Genomic DNA, 17490 nt, shown 5'->3' with positions numbered 1-17490 from the left:
AGAAGTCATCTAAAAGGGAAACTGTGGGGCATGAGCATTAATGAGGTAACAAGAGACAGAGGAAGCTGTTCTGAGGCTGGGGGCTTGCAAGGAGGAACCCATCTGCCTCTACAGTACACACAGCTGAGCCCCCTGTATGTGTGAGCACCATCTCAGTGCAAGGGAAAAGACCTCTATGCCCATTAAACTACTTACAGCACTTCACTGAGACATTTCAGTGCATAATTTACTTAATCCATTTGTCACAGAATACTTCATGGCTTTACATTCTCATGTGTGCAGAAAGACAGACTATGCAAAGCTCTGTTTAAAATGTCAGTACAAAATAACTTTATTATAAATATAATCCTGTACAAGAAAGATGTTGCTTTGTGTTTACTGGGAAGTGGGAGCACAAAGCCTCGGCACGAAGGGGAGGCTGTGCAGCTGTTATGCCAAGCAGACAGAAAAGCACACACTTCAGAAGGCAACTGCCTGCCTGCTGGCCCACGCTGTGCAGATGAGTGCATTTTTCATACATCCATTGAAGCTAATAAAACCCAGAACACTAGATATGCAGATCAGAGCCTTAACATGAAAGTGCTACTTACCTTTTAGTTGACATGTGACTACAGTGAGTTTCCAAAAACTAGCGAGTAAATCAGAATATTGCTCTTATTATATTTTATTTGTCCTATAGCAAGAAACTAAATTGGTGAAACGTTTTAGCTTAGATTCCTCTAGGCCAAAGCAGTGAGCTATTTATCAAAGTGAACATGAAAATACTAGAGATATATTGAGCTGTCTCAAGGTTTTGACTCTTTTTGCTTCGGTTTTCTTTTCTTTTTTTTACAATCCTCCACTTAAAGGAACCCTAGTTACTTGCCTTCTTCTTCTGTTTGTCTCCATCAAATATTTCATCGCCTTGCTCCGACGTAATTTTTGATCCTCTTTCAATGCCTGACGTTCTTCTTCTAAATCCTGTTCAAAATGAAACATTAAATCTCTACCCCTAAGATTGTGTTAAGGACAACAGAAACTGGATCGAACTGCTCATTAAAAGATATAATAGCCTGTTATACTGATTGATCTTATATAGAGTAGGTTCCATAATTGTATGTTACAGTCATAACAAACTTTATGCTCATCCAGAAAAAAAATGTAAATGCATTTTACTTTTTAAAGGGATTTTAGAAGAGGCTTTGCACTCATCTTCCATGATACCGCCAGCTGAAAAATCCCATCTTTATTAATGTCCACTTGAAAAGACATTTTGTGTAGTTATCTAAACCTCTGACATAAGGATGCAGGTATGACAGGGAAAATGTTAAATGGAAACCCCCCCCTCCACCCCCCACCCCAAAGGATTAGTTATTCACACTGAAATTGATTAACATCACTAAATAAAAGCTCTCCATACAGCCAGATCAGTCCTGATTCACGCCAGTAATTATTTAAGTAGCAGTGTGCAGGCAGATCTTGTTTGCGTCAGTAGCTCTTACTACTAAAATCCAAAAAAAAAGAATCCCCAAGTTAAGATGGAAAACACTATTCCTAATGGCATAATCTCCTAGAAGAAGGAAAACAAGAAAACTCCAAAGTTGCTTGAGAAGACAACTTTCCCACGGCAGTTTAAAACCCACAATGTTCAAGTTCTAATCTGAAGACACCCCTGAGGCGGTCCCTGATCGCGGGGCAGGGCGGGGGCTGGGACACGGCTGCCCCGGCCCGCCGCCCCCCACACGGGTCCCCCGCAGCCCCGAGAAACGCCAGGCCCCGGCGGTAAGAGACCGCCTCAGGAAGGATACACAGGGACGCTCCGCCGCCCTCCCGCGCGGTGCTGCGGGGCCCCGGGGAGCTGCTGGCCCCGCGCCGCCCCGCCGGCCTTCCCGCCGGGCTCCATCCAGCGCCCGGTTCAGCGCCAGGCCCGCACCGCCGCCAGCGCCGGGTCCCGCCGCGATGCCCGGCGCGTCCTGCACGGCCTCGTAGCAACCGGCGACGCCGCTTCCTTCGCAACGGGGCGGGGCCGCGGCGCTGGGGCAGCCGCGCTGGGGGGAGAGGGTTTGGCCGGCTCAGCATTCGATGGCTCCGAGGCGGGCGCAGGGGACAGGGCGGGCCGGGACCCGCCCCATCAGGCAGGTCTTTGCCGGTGCCCGTGCCAGGGTGGGAGCCGCTGGTGGGAATCGCTGCGCACTCTCCGCACCGTCCCGTGTCGTCAGGGACAGCGGTGGCGGACACCGTGCCAGGGACGGTGCTTGGCTCTCACTGGGCTTTCCATCCTCTGCAGCGCTGTAAACCGCGGGATGACCTTTAGAAGCCGCAGACACACCCGGTATCCGAGCGAACGCGTTCTCGTGGGCAAACACCGCCCCGACCCTGCGTGCGGGTTTGCAGAGCTCTGCGGGTGCCTCTTAGGCCTGTTAAAGACTTGAAGTTAACACCATAAACTTTTTTTTTTTAACCACAGGGTGCAGAAATAACAACAACAACAAACAACAAAAAAATTAAATTGTATAAAATATTATAGAAAAATATTTTAAAAGTCCATAAATATAGTTACACAAAGTAATAAAAAATACCAAAAAAACAAAACAACCAAAAAACTCCCACTTTGTTCATAAAACTGCAAAACTGTTTTTTTTTTTTCCCCTTTTTTAGGCAAAGCAGAGTGTGTTGTCTTGGGATATTGCCCTGCCTTGCATGAGCTGTCAGCAACAGGCTAAATGCCTTGGTGATTTCCTGGCAAGACATTTCTTGGCTGGTGTATTTGAGCTTAAACCAATTCTTTTTTTTTTTTCTTCAGTGTGCAGCTGTTCTATGTCTTTGACTAGGAAGGTAAAAATAGTACTCTGCGTTTGTGAAATACTTTTCTCCACAGACCCCTCCCCATATTTGTGGCACAGTTTGTGAAGTGGGTGTTGTTATTACCATTTTACAATCAAGACCACTGGTGGTCAGGTTGCCAAATGTGTGTAATATTTGTAGTATCCCAGTTACTGCAGTTGACAAGATGACCCTAAAATGGAGGTCTTTCAGCTCTAGTTCAGAATACCAACCCCAAATTCACCACTTTTTTGCCTCATCTGCTCTGTTGTGTTGCAAAATGTAGAAAAGTGGTTGTCACTTTACCGCTGTGTGATTTTCAACTCACACACACATTTAAAATCACAGTTTGCCTGATAAAATGCACTGTTTCATTTAGGATGCAGTAGAAGGCTTTATCAGGATGGAGAGCTGAGTCACCCAAGCAGAACTGAAGCAGAGCTGGGAAACTGCAGAATTTGGGCCCATGTCAAACCTCAGAAGATTGAAGTTCATGGTCAACTCATGCAGAATTTGAGCTTCCTTAGATTTACTGAAAATTTTGATCTAATAAAGCACAACTTGCAGCTTCACGTTAAGATACCTTCTGAGCTTTAGAACTAAGAATAGAGTTTATATATCTTCTGTCTTTCCCTTGTTTACTTTTTATTGAGTCTTCATAGTCCTCCTTTACGGTTATTGGATAATCCCTCCTCATGAGTAACCTCACATCTTTCAGACTGTGGGACAAGAAGGTGACAAGCTGAGGGCCATATAATTCAGAAGTGTATGATTATTCTGGGACAGCAAGAAAAGTAGTCTTAAGTAGTTACAGAATGGAAGGTCCTGCTCTGGCAGCTGGTTTGAAAGAAGCTGTATAAACGTTACTGTGGGCTAGACACTGATATTCCAGTGAAGGATAAAGATCAGCTCTTAAAACTTTGTGGGATGGATTCTGAATTTATTACAAGTTTTATTTGAAGGCTGGAGCATAGCTGTGCTGCTGGAGATACACATTTTTCTTTCCTTCTTGTTCCAGTGGAGGATTAACCTGCTAATCTTGTGTAGTTTTCCTCCAAGCTGTGTAGGCAACTGCATGGGAGAAGAAGTTCAGTTAATGTTCTGACTATTTTAACCATTCCTTCCTGAAATTTGTCACCTCTGCCTATTTGTGTACATAGAAAGAGGAAGAAAAACTGTTTGTTTGCCCTTAATGTGATATGTAGATAGCCATGAAAATCTTTTCATCTTCTCCTTGAGACAGAACTATGGATCACAACGTGCATCTTCTTGAGAGAGCATCAGCTGATGCAGTAATTAAACCCTAGTAAGTCTCATATTGGAAAGCTATGATGTACCATGTGGTACTTTGGAACTAATTGAAAATTTTGATTTTGAGAGACAGAAGAGCCCAAGTTGCTCAGAGTTTCGCAGCCAGTTGATTATGCTCCTCTCAGGTGCAGGTGCTTAGTACCATTTAGCTATTAATTTTTAAAGAAAACATTGTCTCAAAAGTGTATTAATCGCCACTCCTGACAAATGTTGGTTGCTCCCAACAAATCTTAGTAGCAAAAGCTGTTTCCAATGTATTCCAGCTTTAGATAGAGGTGTAGATGAACCACATTATCAAGATGAATTTGGAACATTGTCTCGTTGTACCAGTGGAAGGTGCAGTTGAACAGTGTATTCTGAAGATCCTTTAGACAGTCTATTTCCCAGTGGTACATTGGAAGCTGAGGTTTCATTTATTCATCCAGATCACAAGCAATTTAAATGCTCTAATGTGTCTAAATTGTCTAAACCTGTTGGAACTTTGTGAACTTTTTTTTTTTTGTTAGACTATCAGATCCAGTTTTTAAGATACAAAAATAGTGGACTTGAGTGTGTGAAAACTGTAAGTGCCTCATAGTTTTAATTAAGCTTCTGTGGACTAAATTTCATTTCCTTCTTTTTCATGCCATTCTCTTGTACTTTGACTTTATTCAGGGATAAAAATCATTGCACTGAATGATTGTCTCAGTACCTGTGTTACAACAGGTGGGCTACCAGTGAGACCAAAATACTGCTATTATCCTCCTGGTAAAAGATTTTCTATGTAATACAAAGTACTAATTTAAAATAATTTTTTTTCAGTTTTCTATTTTGAACTTACTTTGATGATATATTCCAAGATTGCCTCCACAGCCTATTGTAGTGCACTACCTTGGCAACAATACAGACACCTTAATTTTAAGGATAAAAATCTTTGTAAAAATTTGAAAACATCAAGTAATACTAGTTTTCTTTCAAGTAGCCCAGACCCCTAATACCAAATATAGACAAATGCTCAGAAATAGCATCTAAAAGAATCTGTCAGAGTTTACCACAATGAAAATATATATATGTTTGATGTGTCATATAAAGGCGATAAGCAGTAATTTCCCTCAGGATGCAAATAGTAGTATACAAAATCTACTGGGCAGTTGAAATGTGGTTTATTAAATCCAGGCAGTAAAGGAGTGATGTGTTGGCTGCCCTTTGTGCTGTAGACATTCCCAAATAGTTAGATCAGGCCTTCATAGTGTACAATTCTTTCCACAGAAATTTGAAACCTATTAAAACATTTGCATTTCTTCAAGTAAAAGATGAATCGCCACTTTAGGGTAACTTCATTGATTTGTCTTAATATTTTTTTGTTCAGTTTAGGAGAGACTGTCATAAATAATGGCAAACCTTGTTCACCTAAGGTAAGATTTTCAATTACTTTGTTTAGATAAGATAATGAATGTAACTGACTGATTTCTCAGAAAAGTGACAGATGTTTTAAAAATGTGGATTGCCTTATTCAAGATAGATATGAAAATACAGAAGAATCAGGTATTTTCAGACAGAGAAAAGAAACTACACTGAAATTGTAGGAATTCAGTACATTAGAACATTTTTGTGTTAATGTCCTTTATCACAGCTCAGTTTTTAGGTCGTATTTTTAATCTCATCTGCATGCCTGTAAATGCAGTGTAACTGTTGGTTTTGGCAGAGACAGTTTTTGCTTGAATTGCTGAGATCAGACTTAATTGCTTGTTTCATGTCAGCTTTTGTTAAAGATAAATATTGATTAAAAATATTTGCTTGACAGTATTTAATTGAACATCTGGTGAGTAGCTGTGATAGCCCTGGAACAAACCATACTTTCAAGTATTCTATTTATAAGTTTCAAGTGATCTGTTTATAAATCCTATATAATTTTTCTTCCTTTATTTTGTGCTTATTTCAAAATGTAAAAAACATATTCTTTTACTTCTTTACCATTCTCCAGGCACAAAATGCAATTATACTAGTAATTCAGAAACCCTTTGTTTTATAAAATCCCCTTGTTTAGAGCTTTTTGAAATTTTTACTTTCACTTTTTAAGAGCAAAAATCCGGAAAAAAACCCCTGTTCAGTGCTTGCTGGTGTAGTGCCAATACCAGAAAGAGAAAACTGGAACAAGAAAGAACAACTCTGCTGGAGACGTATTCAAGTCTAAATAAGTTTTGGTTTTTGTTAAAGTCTTGACATTTCTAAGGATCCTATTTACATTTGAAAACACAATGCATGAACATACTACAAGTGATTTGCTGAGATTATGAAATCATCGAAGACTCATATGAAAATATGTTGCTTAGTCTTTTGACAATGACACATATTTTGAGAATTACTTTTAGTAATTTCTTTAAGTGGTGATTCAGAGGCATTCCCTTATTTTATGTCCTATGGCACCATGGAAGAAAAACTATTAAATATGAAAATATAATTTAAAAATAACATTAATAGGTGTAACTACTTCTACTAATGCTATTACTGTTACTATTTCAGATAATTGTGTGCCCATGAATACTGTACCTTTATTCTTTCCCCTATAAGTACAATTAAAATATTAATTTTTTTAAAACTTAATTGGTCTGCAAATCTTCTCAGGACTGCTCGTATGCATAAGTTAAAAACTTATGCAAGTATTTCCCTGATCAGGGTCTAAATAATTAATTTAGGGGTTTTCAAGAGTAAAAGTATTTTGCTAATATCTGGTAAATCCAAAAGCCTGCTCCTTTCCAGTGAAAATAAGTTCCTTAGCATTTGAGATGTCTCTTGGGTGTGGTGATTCCTAAAATACAGGATTTGCAAGTTCTTGCCTCCAGTTTACAGTGCTCACAAGTAGAATACCTCACCAGAAATGGTGCTGGTACTTCTTTTAATTTATAGAGGTTATTCTCTACCTCTGACACTACCTTTTTCTTGTGAGGTATGACTAAGCAGAGAACACTTAATCGGTTTTTGTCTCAGCTCTGTCAATTATTGCTTGAAAAAGTTTTAAAAAAAACAGGTTTTGAAGGAAGGCCTGTAGAGCAATCTACCTCATTTTGACAGACCAAGCTATTTTATATATGCTTAATTTTCAATTTATTTCCCCCTCCATTGTTTGGTACAACAGGACACAAGGAATGTTGGAGCTGTGGAAGAACCTCTTCAGGCAGAAGAGAAAAATAAATCTGCAGATATTTCAAAACAAAAAGAACAATGCCTTGTTCCATGTGATGCTCAAGCTAAAATTTTACGAGGGGACAAACATTACATGTGCAGTATGTATTCATCAAGAATACTTTTAGTGATGAGCTATGCAGTGCCATGCTATGCAATCCTCTCCTGTGCTACGCTATGCTGTGCAAATTTACTTTTTAATCTTCTTGAGCACACGTGACAGCCTTGTGACCCTGCTGCCCAAACTGTGTATTGGTCAGAAAATTTGGGTTACCCTGTTTTTGGGGTGCAGCTGGTGTGACAACATATAATCATTGGTGAAGACAGGCAAACCCAAGCAGCAGCACAACCCACCCAGATCTGTTATCCTCTGAATGTCAGTATCTCTCTCCATTACAGAGGAAGAGGAGGATGTCTGTTCCTCATTTAAACATCATAGCTGGGTGTGGGGGTGTAAAGTGGGAGGTAGTTAATTAGTTAGTTAGTTAGTCAGTTACATGGGAGTAAATGTGTACTTCAGCTTACCTTTATAAAGGCTTACACAGGACATTCTCTATTCACTACCTTGATAACCTACACAGCAAATTATGCAATCAGCCTCAGAAAATAATTGTGTAAATTCTTGGTTTTCACATATGATTTTAAAATATATATTTTTAATTATATGTCATTATGATGATGACGATGTTCATGATTTTTGAGCGTCAGGGCAAAAACCAGGAGTAGTACAGTGAATGAGCAAATGTAAGGTGACAAGAAACCATATATATCTGTCTTTTATCATATGCATTTATATCACTGTGATATCCCTTAAGTGGTTGTCCACTTTGCCCAAGGATAAGATTAACTTCTTCAAAATGTGAGAAGAGCCATCACTTCTTAAGATGTCTTTACTGCAATCAGAAAGTCTGAAGTTTTTAGCACCTTTGGCTTTAATCTGTGGTCTGTGTATTATTTTCATTTCACTTTTAGGTGCCGTAATGTAAAACATCTTCGGTATTCACTTAGATATCATAAATCAGTATGTTGTCATTCAGTCAAGAATATTTCTAGAGTTATTAAAAACAAGTAGATGAACATATTTCTTTTGAAGGAAATTTGCAGAATTCTCTTGCTGAATATGCCAGAAGTACAAAAAAACTGGTAAGAGACATGATGGATGATCAACAGTCTTCTTTGGATTACCTTTCTAATCAGGTACTTTTTTTCTTTATTATAAAGATTTGTACTTGTTATTTCTCACTGCAGATGTTGTCTTTCTGAGGAGAAATAGGGCTCATTAAACCATTAAGTAGTGATTAAACCAGTAGGATTAGAGTGTCTGTCACCAGTCCTTGTACCTCTGGTAGGGTGTGAGTCCCATTTCTATGAGGAGATATAAGCACCCCCTGTTTCACAACTTGGTGTCATACATGGCGGTAGGGACAGTGGAGGACTGTTCTTTCACATTGGTACAAATTACTACACATCACAAAAATGAACTTCAGATTATGCTTACTAGGAGTCAAAAAAAAATCTTTAGAATGCAAAATTCCTCACTGCAATCTAATTAAAAATCTTTTATTTGAATTGGCAGGTAAATGAACTCATGAACAAACTTGTTCTTTTGAACACAGTAATTTTGAGAAAACATCTGGATCCACTTCCTTATAAAGCAGTTCAATCTCATGGTAAGTACTTTTCAGATATAGTCTTGGCACCTTCCTTTTTTATCTTTGTATCTTGAAAAGGAGCTAATTAAGGCAAAGGTAAGCATTGTAACATTGATATTTATCCTGTGTTAGTAACATGTAAACTGTGGAAACTTAACGAACTGTTTAAAAATGTTCTCATAAATACTGCTTTAAATCATTTGCAACTGACAGCTCCAGGCATCCTATTTAGCACGCTGATTTTTATGTAAAATGCCAGCTGTGATTATCAGTAAGTGATCTGAGGCTGCTAAATGGCACGTTCTTTCACAATGAAATAAAGTGTGCTCTGCATCGGCAGCATCCTTATTCAAATGGGCTGGAAGTCACTTACACACTGGACAGTTAGTCTTCTTTTAAGTGTCCATCCAAACAAAAGGAAATATGACCTCTAAGCAGTCATGCTGGCTGTGGAAACTGCTTCTCTGAGTATGTTGAACATGTACCTGGCTTAACACTTAGAGGTAAATGGTTTTTCATGTATACATTATGATGGCAAGGCTTTTACAAGTATAAATACAAATATTTGTAGGAAAAAGACTTCATTTCCCAGATAATACTTCTTTTTCACAGTACTGGTGTTATAAATAAAATAATTTAAAAAAATCTGTAAAGTGACCAGATACATAATCTTTAATTTCCTATAGATATGTATCATATCTATTAAGATTAGGAATAACTTTGTCTGTACAGTGTCATTTATACTTAGGAGCTTAATGGTGTTTAGAGAATTTTATTTTACAAGATAAATTCATGACAAAGCATGATTTTAAAGTTTGCATGAGAAGAAAATGATATTTTACATAATTTATATGTCACCAAGAAAAGTAATATTCCTGTGCTTAATCTGTATTTTTTAAAACATATTTTGCTAAAGAACTTCCTTGAATACCTTTTGTCTCTAGGTTTGGACTGCACTCATATTAAAGATACTGTTGGTTCAGTTTCAAAAACTCCAAGTGGTCTGTACATTATCCACCCAGAAGGATCAAATTATCCTTTTGAGGTAATTTATTATTATATATATTTTTATTGAGGTATTTATTGTTATAGTCACAACTTGCTTGAGAATATGCATTTAGAATATTTTTAATAGATTTAAAGTGTTTTCCATGACAATTTCTCAACAGATGAATAAAAAAATGTATTAAATCATGTGCATGTGTCTACTATTACTGTAATTTTGAAAAGTTTCCTGTTTTCTACAAGGAAATTTAATATCTGTCATAAGAGCCCTTACTGTCAGTTTTCATATGCAGTGAAAAATACCAAGGAGGAAAACCCAAGGTGTTTCTCTTTTGGATATGGAGAAGTGCTGTTTTCTGTTACAGGGACGGAAAACAGAAGAGCAATTGACTGATCCATTTGGCTTTTAATAAGGGACTTTCAGATTTTGAATTATTCTGCTGTATAACATTGCCTTCTCTTGTGATGGGACTCTGCTGATGCAGTGTCATCCAAGTGTAGGTGCAGATGTGTCTTGGTTTGAGGAGCAGGTGCTTAGCTCTTGTCTGAGTATCATTATAACCCAGTCTTGAGGCACAGAGGCATCTAAAATTTTAGTTTTCCTATCCAGTTTGCAGGATTTATATTCCTAAAACAAGGATATATATTCCTAAAACAAACTGCAACAATCATGTTTCCTATCACTGCCTGCACTTTATGTAATTGCTCAGAGTAATAGTGCTCATCTAGAAGAGGAGAATGTTGAGTTAATTTTCTCAGACTCAAATATTCAGATCCATACGAACATAAGGAATATTTTGGTTTTTGTGTTTATTTCCATTTCAGATTGTTCTATTTAGAGGCGGCCTTATACATAGTGGAAAGGCAGATATGGCACTTTCAAACTTTCAACCTGGCAATACATGTTGAGGTCATTATTTTTTTTAAGAAAAACAAGGAATTTAGGCCAACTAATAACTAGCAAAGTTTAATATCTAACTTTATAGTGTTCCTTTATAACAAAGGAAGGATGAATCCCTTTATCTCTAGCCAAGTGGAGCCCTTCAAAATGCTACAAAAAAGGAGCTCCAACTGGTTAAGAAAAGGTTTCAGAATTATGCTGGGATCACAAAAGAAAAAATGAACTTGATTCTGCAATCCCCAATAGAAAAACCTGTCATTGTCTCTATACAATTCAGTGAGCTCAAGAAAAAGATCTGTAACTCCTCGGCAAGTTCCTTCCATGTCAAAGAAAGAGAAAGACATGTCACAGTGTTCACAGAACAACCATATTTATAGTATGAACAAAAGGCTACCATAGCAAAAAATGCATCTGTTTCAGAATTTCTTCTGGATTGAGGGGGTTTCTAGAAACACAAAAGAAAAATCATAGTAGTTTGATTAAAAGAATAAGGTAACAATAAATAATGAGAAGAATGTCTGCAGTCATTTCTTGTCTGGTAGATGTTGCACAGAACTTAAAAGACAGAGCCAAAAAAGTCTCAGAGAAAAATATCTAAAATATGTGTTCCATAAAGAATGTTATTTTAAGGAATGCTATTTAATGTGAATTCTTCCATGTGTGGAAGTATAAAAAGAGTACAAGAGAAATGATAGATGGATAAAAATATCAAGATACTAAAATATAAAGAAGAAATTATAAAGCATCTTCTAGAGGCTAATAGCCAAGAGTTCTAAATATTCTGCAGACCAGCAAAATAAGAAAAAATACAGAGGCAGAAAACCATAATAAGAAACTCAAAAACAGGAAACAAAGCCAGCACAAAGTAATTTATTTCAATGAAGATCTTTTCAGCAATAAGATGTCTTTTTATGCAATAGAACCTAAATCAAAATGTGTTTAGAATAATTTGCATAAAGGTATCAGTTAAATGAAAACTATTTAGACAACGTGATCCTATTCTTATTTCTCATGTTTAATACCTCATGTTTCTGAAAATGAGTAAAGATTTTGATGCTTAACTGGAGGTAATTGAACTCCCAATTCCAGGAGCAATAAGAATATCAAGCTTTAGTGGTAGTGGCAGGTTTCTGTCGCTTCAGAAAGTTACTCCAAAGTAGGCTTTTGAGCATTTAATCATGAGGTGATTAAAACCAATTTCACTTTTGGAAAACTAAATCATGACCAATTTCTGATACATTTTTTCAATTAGTAAATGTAGATCAGTGATATTTCTAAGCTGGATCAGATAAACTGAACAGTTGTTTAGAATATACCTCATACACACTGCAGGTGGAAAGGGAAGAAATATTCAGCAGAACCATCCTCCTTCTCATTTAATTTAAATTGTACTTGGCACAATCATGCCCTTCACACCTTTCATGATATGAGACATAGAGCAAACTGTAAAGCAGATTAACGATTATAAGTCTTTACAATTGCAACATTTCCATAAGGAATTAAGAAAACTACACAGCTATAACTGTATTTTTCTGTATCTATTTAATATTTTTATTTAGTTGGTGTATGTATTGGTGCTGTATCTAACTGGCTGATGACCTCTCATGTAGAACCAAATCTGTGAATTATCAACGCTCACACTGATTTATATTGGACTGAAGATTGATGTTGTGACCAAATGGGCTCCTTGTAGTATTTCTGACTCAGTCAGAGGAGTAGCCAAGCATGCAGTCATCTTCTCAAGACAGTGGATGAGGCAACGGGATTATTTTGAATGAGGTTTAGGTATTTTCATCTAAATACTCATTTTGGAATCTTCTATATTTCTTTTTATTCCAGTTCTATCCTCCTTGTTGTGACTGAAATAAGCATGTGATTCTCCAGGGAATAAGGGTCACAATTGTTTTTCATGCACGTGAACCTTATTATGATTCATTTAGTATTTGTTTGCAAGGATTGCCCAAAGTATCTTACTTGAAGATCCAAGATTCCAAGATTCCTCAGCTTGTATGAGATCAAATTACAGCTCTGTCCTGTTGCGTTCTTGTCGTTCATCGAGAAGACTTTGTTAAGTCACAGAGGCTCTGACTACAACATTGATGTTTTCCTGCCAAGGAGCAAGTCTGGTTTCCTGAAAAATATCTGGCTACTACAGGCAATGGGGATGCAACATATAATGCTCAGCCTGCAACAAAATTTTTTGAGGGTTAAACTGACTTACACCTAGTTTCCACTTTTATTAGATGGCTAAGACTGCAAATCTCTTTTCTGAAACATGTTTCATTTTGTACATTTCCTGTAACGTCAAAAAAAATTTCTTACTTTACTCCATCACTTGTGCATCTGCTTAATGTTATGGCAGCTAAAATTATATTCTGAACTTACTTTTGTTTCCACAAGAAGCTGTAAGCATTTTCTAGGTTAATTCTCCTCAAATTAGACACATTTGGAAGCAAAAATGAGCCTCTGTTTTTAAACACTAATTATGCATGCCATCCCTTAGAACTACTTTGAATAGATTAGGTAGTACAGTGTCTAAATGTGCAATATAATATTTCTACATTAGATTCCCAGACTTTGTAATCCCAGTTAGAACTTGTCAAGATTTGGCACTGGGGACATACTTAGGAAAGTCAATTACATATCTTAAGTTTGGTGGGCTGAGGAGAAAACATGCCACATAATGTGATATTCCAAAGCAGAGCAGATGGCAGCTGGACCACTGCCATTTGACATACTGTTGGGCACAAATTTTAGCAAAGACTCATAAAGACTCATAAATCTGAGAGCTGATCTTATGTATTCAGTGGTACTGCTCAGTTGCAGGCAGTTATATGTTCACATTGGGACTTCCCTGGATTGGGGCCACTTCTTATGTAGAGGTTTTTGCTGCTGCAAATTATTGTTATTGCTGGGTTATTGCTATCACTGTTTTCCATTTCCTCACCCTTATTAAAGGCTCTAAATTTCGCAGGCACCACAAACACAGTATTGTCTGGAAGAAGGCATGATGGTGAGGGAGAACATATAAGAAGTTGTGTCTATTTTGCTTTGCTGAAATAAAAGTTTATTCAGTGTTGCTGCCTGTATTGATGATATTTTGCCTGATTAATACATGACATTGCAAGTTGCTTCCCTTTCATGCTATGAATGTCACAGTGACATTTATCAAAGCTTATTTATTATATGTTATGAACAGAAATACACAGACATTTCTACTGGTTGAAGAAATATCCAAATCAAACAGTTCAACAGGAATATGTAAGAAAACAATGCAGCTTCATTTTTTTTATTTTCTTAGAGCTCTTTTTAAAGATACTTGAAAAGTATGTTACTTAGCAAAATTCTGAATAGTCCACCTTTATTTAATTGTTTTCTTCATAAAAGCTGTTTCAAGAATGCTTAATCATATCTATGTCTATTTTAGGTTTTGTGTGACATGGATTTTCAAGGAGGTGGATGGACTGTTGTTCAGAAAAGAACTGATGGAATCGTTCGGTTTCAGAGAACATGGTCTGAATATCTGGATGGATTTGGTGACCTTAATGGTATTAATTTTAAATACTCTAAAGTGCTTTGGAACAAACATTACTCCTGCTTTTATGTGAGCTACATTCCACTAAATTGTGTGGTAGTTTTACTAGTATAAAGTTCTTGTTTCTTAAAAGTTTTATTTTTGCTTATGGGTTTTTTTTCATATAGTCTGTTGTGTGATCTTCCCAATAATGACTATTACCCCACTAGAGTCTTTAGCTATTGCAGTCTCACAAGAGTGTTTAAAATACTATCTTTTCTGCCTGAAATAATTTATAGATTATATTTCCTCTCTTTTCAGTTTTTAAAAAAAGTGCCTTTGTTGGTTTGAATTACATTTGCAAAATATTTTGTTGGAGCAGAGAAAAAATCAATAGTATTTCACCATAGGGCATGCAAAATTATAAACAACAGAAATATTTCAGTAGCTAATACCAACACAACTGCAATATTAATTCTTTATTGCCACCTTTAATCCCTCAAGTCTAAATCCATTTGCTTTTTCAGGAGTTTATCTGGTATTGCAATGGAAGCACACAGCTTTTCTGTCCAAAAAAGTGCAGCTCATATGAGGCTACAAGTGTGATTTATGGAGGCAGCAAATCTTGAGAACAGGGCTTAAATTTCGAGAATAGGGTTTGCATTTTTTTTGCATTTCATAAAATGCTAACATTTGTCATTTCTCAGTATCACCCTTAAGAGTGCTACTGAATTCTGTTCATGCAAGTGGATCTTTAGCACAGCCAGGTTTTGTGGTCTTCTAAGATACATTGCAGATGAATATTTGAAATCGATCATCTGGACAATTTTCTAAAAATTCACAGAGGAAAAAAAAGATGATGCATACATGGGAATTCTTTACATGGATTTCCTAAGGAAGTAGGAAGGATTACTCTGTTCCTTCATTAGTCTTTCAAAGGAATGTAAGCCTATCATGCAACTTTTATTACATTTGGTTCAGGAAGGAAAGGAAAAAACCAGGAACAATCACTTTTTCTGTTACAGTTTCCATTTCTAGACTATATATTATATCTCTCTTTAAGGAGAATTTTGGCTTGGACTGAGGAAGATTTTTGACATAGTAAATCAAAAAGCCACTCATTTCAGTCTTTATGTGGATTTGGAATCAGAAAATGACAAGCATGCCTATGCATCATATGATGGATTTTGGATAGAGGATGAAACATGTGCTTTCAAACTCCATTTGGGGCATTATTCAGGAAATGCTGGTAAGAACTTCCATCTTTGATGTATTTAAAGGTAGTTGTTCCCTTTTTAATATGAAAAAATGCATTCAAAAGAACAATAATTAACTTCAAAATTTTATTTCTAGTGTGTTTTTCTCTGGTATATAATGAACACTTATGCAGATAAATTTTCAATGGTATGGTGATCAGTTATGCCAACATTAATCTTTACGTAGCAGGAAATTGCTTTATCATTTCAATGTCTTTAATGGAATAATTGAATAAACACTCCTGTAATAATAATAATAATATAAAAAGGAATGGAAATATTTAAAATAAATAAGGGATTTTTTGGGTGTTAGTGTTTATTTACCTAATGGTACAATTATTTAGATGCCCATTATCTTATCATAGATGTGCTGATGTTAGTGTCAGTCTTCCTGATGATGCTTTGGAGAACTCAGAAGTGCCCACATAGTCATGTACAAAGGATAGAGAAAGAAACTGAGGAAATAAAGTTGGCCTACAGTGTGGAACAGTTGCTGGGTGATACATAGACAGAACTTAATTCCAGACCTGCCTCAATAGCATAAATATACTAAGCATGCAAGGATTTGCAATAAGAATTGCATCATGTCTTACTGCTTTTTTCCGTGTTATGCAAGAATTCTTATTATCAACAAAATAGTTAGTCTCTAAAGGTATTTTTGGAAAACACTATTTCTTCAGTGAGTTCTTTAGTAAGACAGCAGAGCCAGTTATAATTGACCTTTATGTTTTAACAATTCCATTTGTTTCATGACTCACTCTAGGGCTTTGGGAATGTTACTGGAAAATCTGAAGTTACAATCCTTTTTGTTTACTTTTGTCCTTTCTTCCTCTGTCTTTGAGAACAGAAGCCTTTACCTTCATAGCCAGCATGCATTGCTAAAAGCAACAAAAATATAAAGATTTTCATTGATTTTCAACTTCTTCCATATTTCTCAGTATTTTATGCCTTTTTTTTCCCCTTGCATCTTCAGCACTTTTACAGCTCATTATCTGGTCCTTTTGAACTGCTTTTGAAGACTTCTACTTTTCTAATAAATTCAGAGTAAAAATTTGTGAGGTGTGCATCAAGTAAGAAAGTTTCCCTGTAAATAACTTTTTTATTGTTCTGTTTTATCTGTTTTACTTAGGTGATGCATTTAGAGGATATAGAAAAGAAGATAACCAAAATTCCATGCCTTTCAGCACTTCTGATGTTGATAATGATGGATGCAGGCCAGTGTGCACTATTAAAGGACAGCCTGTAAAGAGTTGCAGTAACTTCAGTGATAACACTGGATGGTGGTTCAACAAATGTGGCCTTGCAAATCTTAATGGTGTTCATCGCTACACAGGTAGATTTCTTGCAACTGGGATTCACTGGGATACATGGACAATGAACAAAAAACCAGTCAAAATTAAATCAGTTTCAATGAAAATTCGGAGAACCAATTTTCCATATTTCCATTAATATATGAAAATAGAAATATACTTCTTGCAATTATGTGGAATGATGTATCACTACAGTCGTAAATACCTTTCATCTTCACTTGAGCATTCAGTCTTAAAACTTTATTAGATATTTCTACAATACAGTTACTCATTTTTATTATGAAATGTCAGTATTTATAGTGTTCCCGCTTGAGAAAGAAGGTCCTAAGAAGAACTGGGTTTTCAGAAACAGGATTAAGCTGAGTATTTGTCAGCTTTTATTCAACTATCTCTTAGACAATCTCAGAACCAGCAGAAAAAATTATAAAAATGCTGGCTTTTGAATGTGCTTTTTCTATGCTCTCCTCATATCTAAATTGGCAAGAAATTTCAGCAAATTTTATTTGAAAAAACCATATGCCTGCCATTTTCATCATAATATTTTGGAAAAATACTTGTTCTTCACCCTAAGTTAATT

The 17490-nt window shown here is 36.4% G+C and overlaps 2 protein-coding genes across 2 annotated transcripts in view; one reads left to right on the top strand and one right to left on the bottom strand.

Moving 5' to 3' along the window:
* The window catches only part of CEP126 (centrosomal protein 126), a gene marked incomplete at both ends in the record, with an annotated part of 33598 nt that extends 32620 nt beyond the window's left edge, over nucleotides 1–978 (bottom strand). Inside the window, one exon of the mRNA XM_082278008.1 lies at nucleotides 866–978. Within this exon, the coding sequence (XP_082134134.1) occupies nucleotides 866–978 (113 nt within the window). The remainder of the gene's footprint in view (nucleotides 1–865) is intronic.
* A 4427-nt stretch (nucleotides 979–5405) lies between these two features.
* Nucleotides 5406–17052, top strand: ANGPTL5 (angiopoietin like 5; the record flags this gene model as incomplete). The annotated part of the gene is made up of 8 exons (XM_082278492.1): nucleotides 5406–5507; nucleotides 7229–7376; nucleotides 8369–8472; nucleotides 8852–8945; nucleotides 9872–9972; nucleotides 14261–14381; nucleotides 15411–15596; nucleotides 16733–17052. The coding sequence occupies 8 exons, from the start codon at nucleotides 5406–5408 to the stop codon at nucleotides 17050–17052; spliced, it is 1176 nt and encodes a 391-aa protein (XP_082134618.1).
* Between the last annotated feature and the right edge of the window lie 438 nt (nucleotides 17053–17490).

This window comes from Coloeus monedula (genome assembly GCF_965178545.1).
Source record: "Coloeus monedula genome assembly, chromosome: 3".
Classification (NCBI taxonomy): Eukaryota; Metazoa; Chordata; class Aves; order Passeriformes; family Corvidae; genus Coloeus; species Coloeus monedula.
The sequence above is the reverse complement of the archived record's forward strand: the minus strand, read 5'-3'. Positions and strand labels throughout refer to the sequence as shown.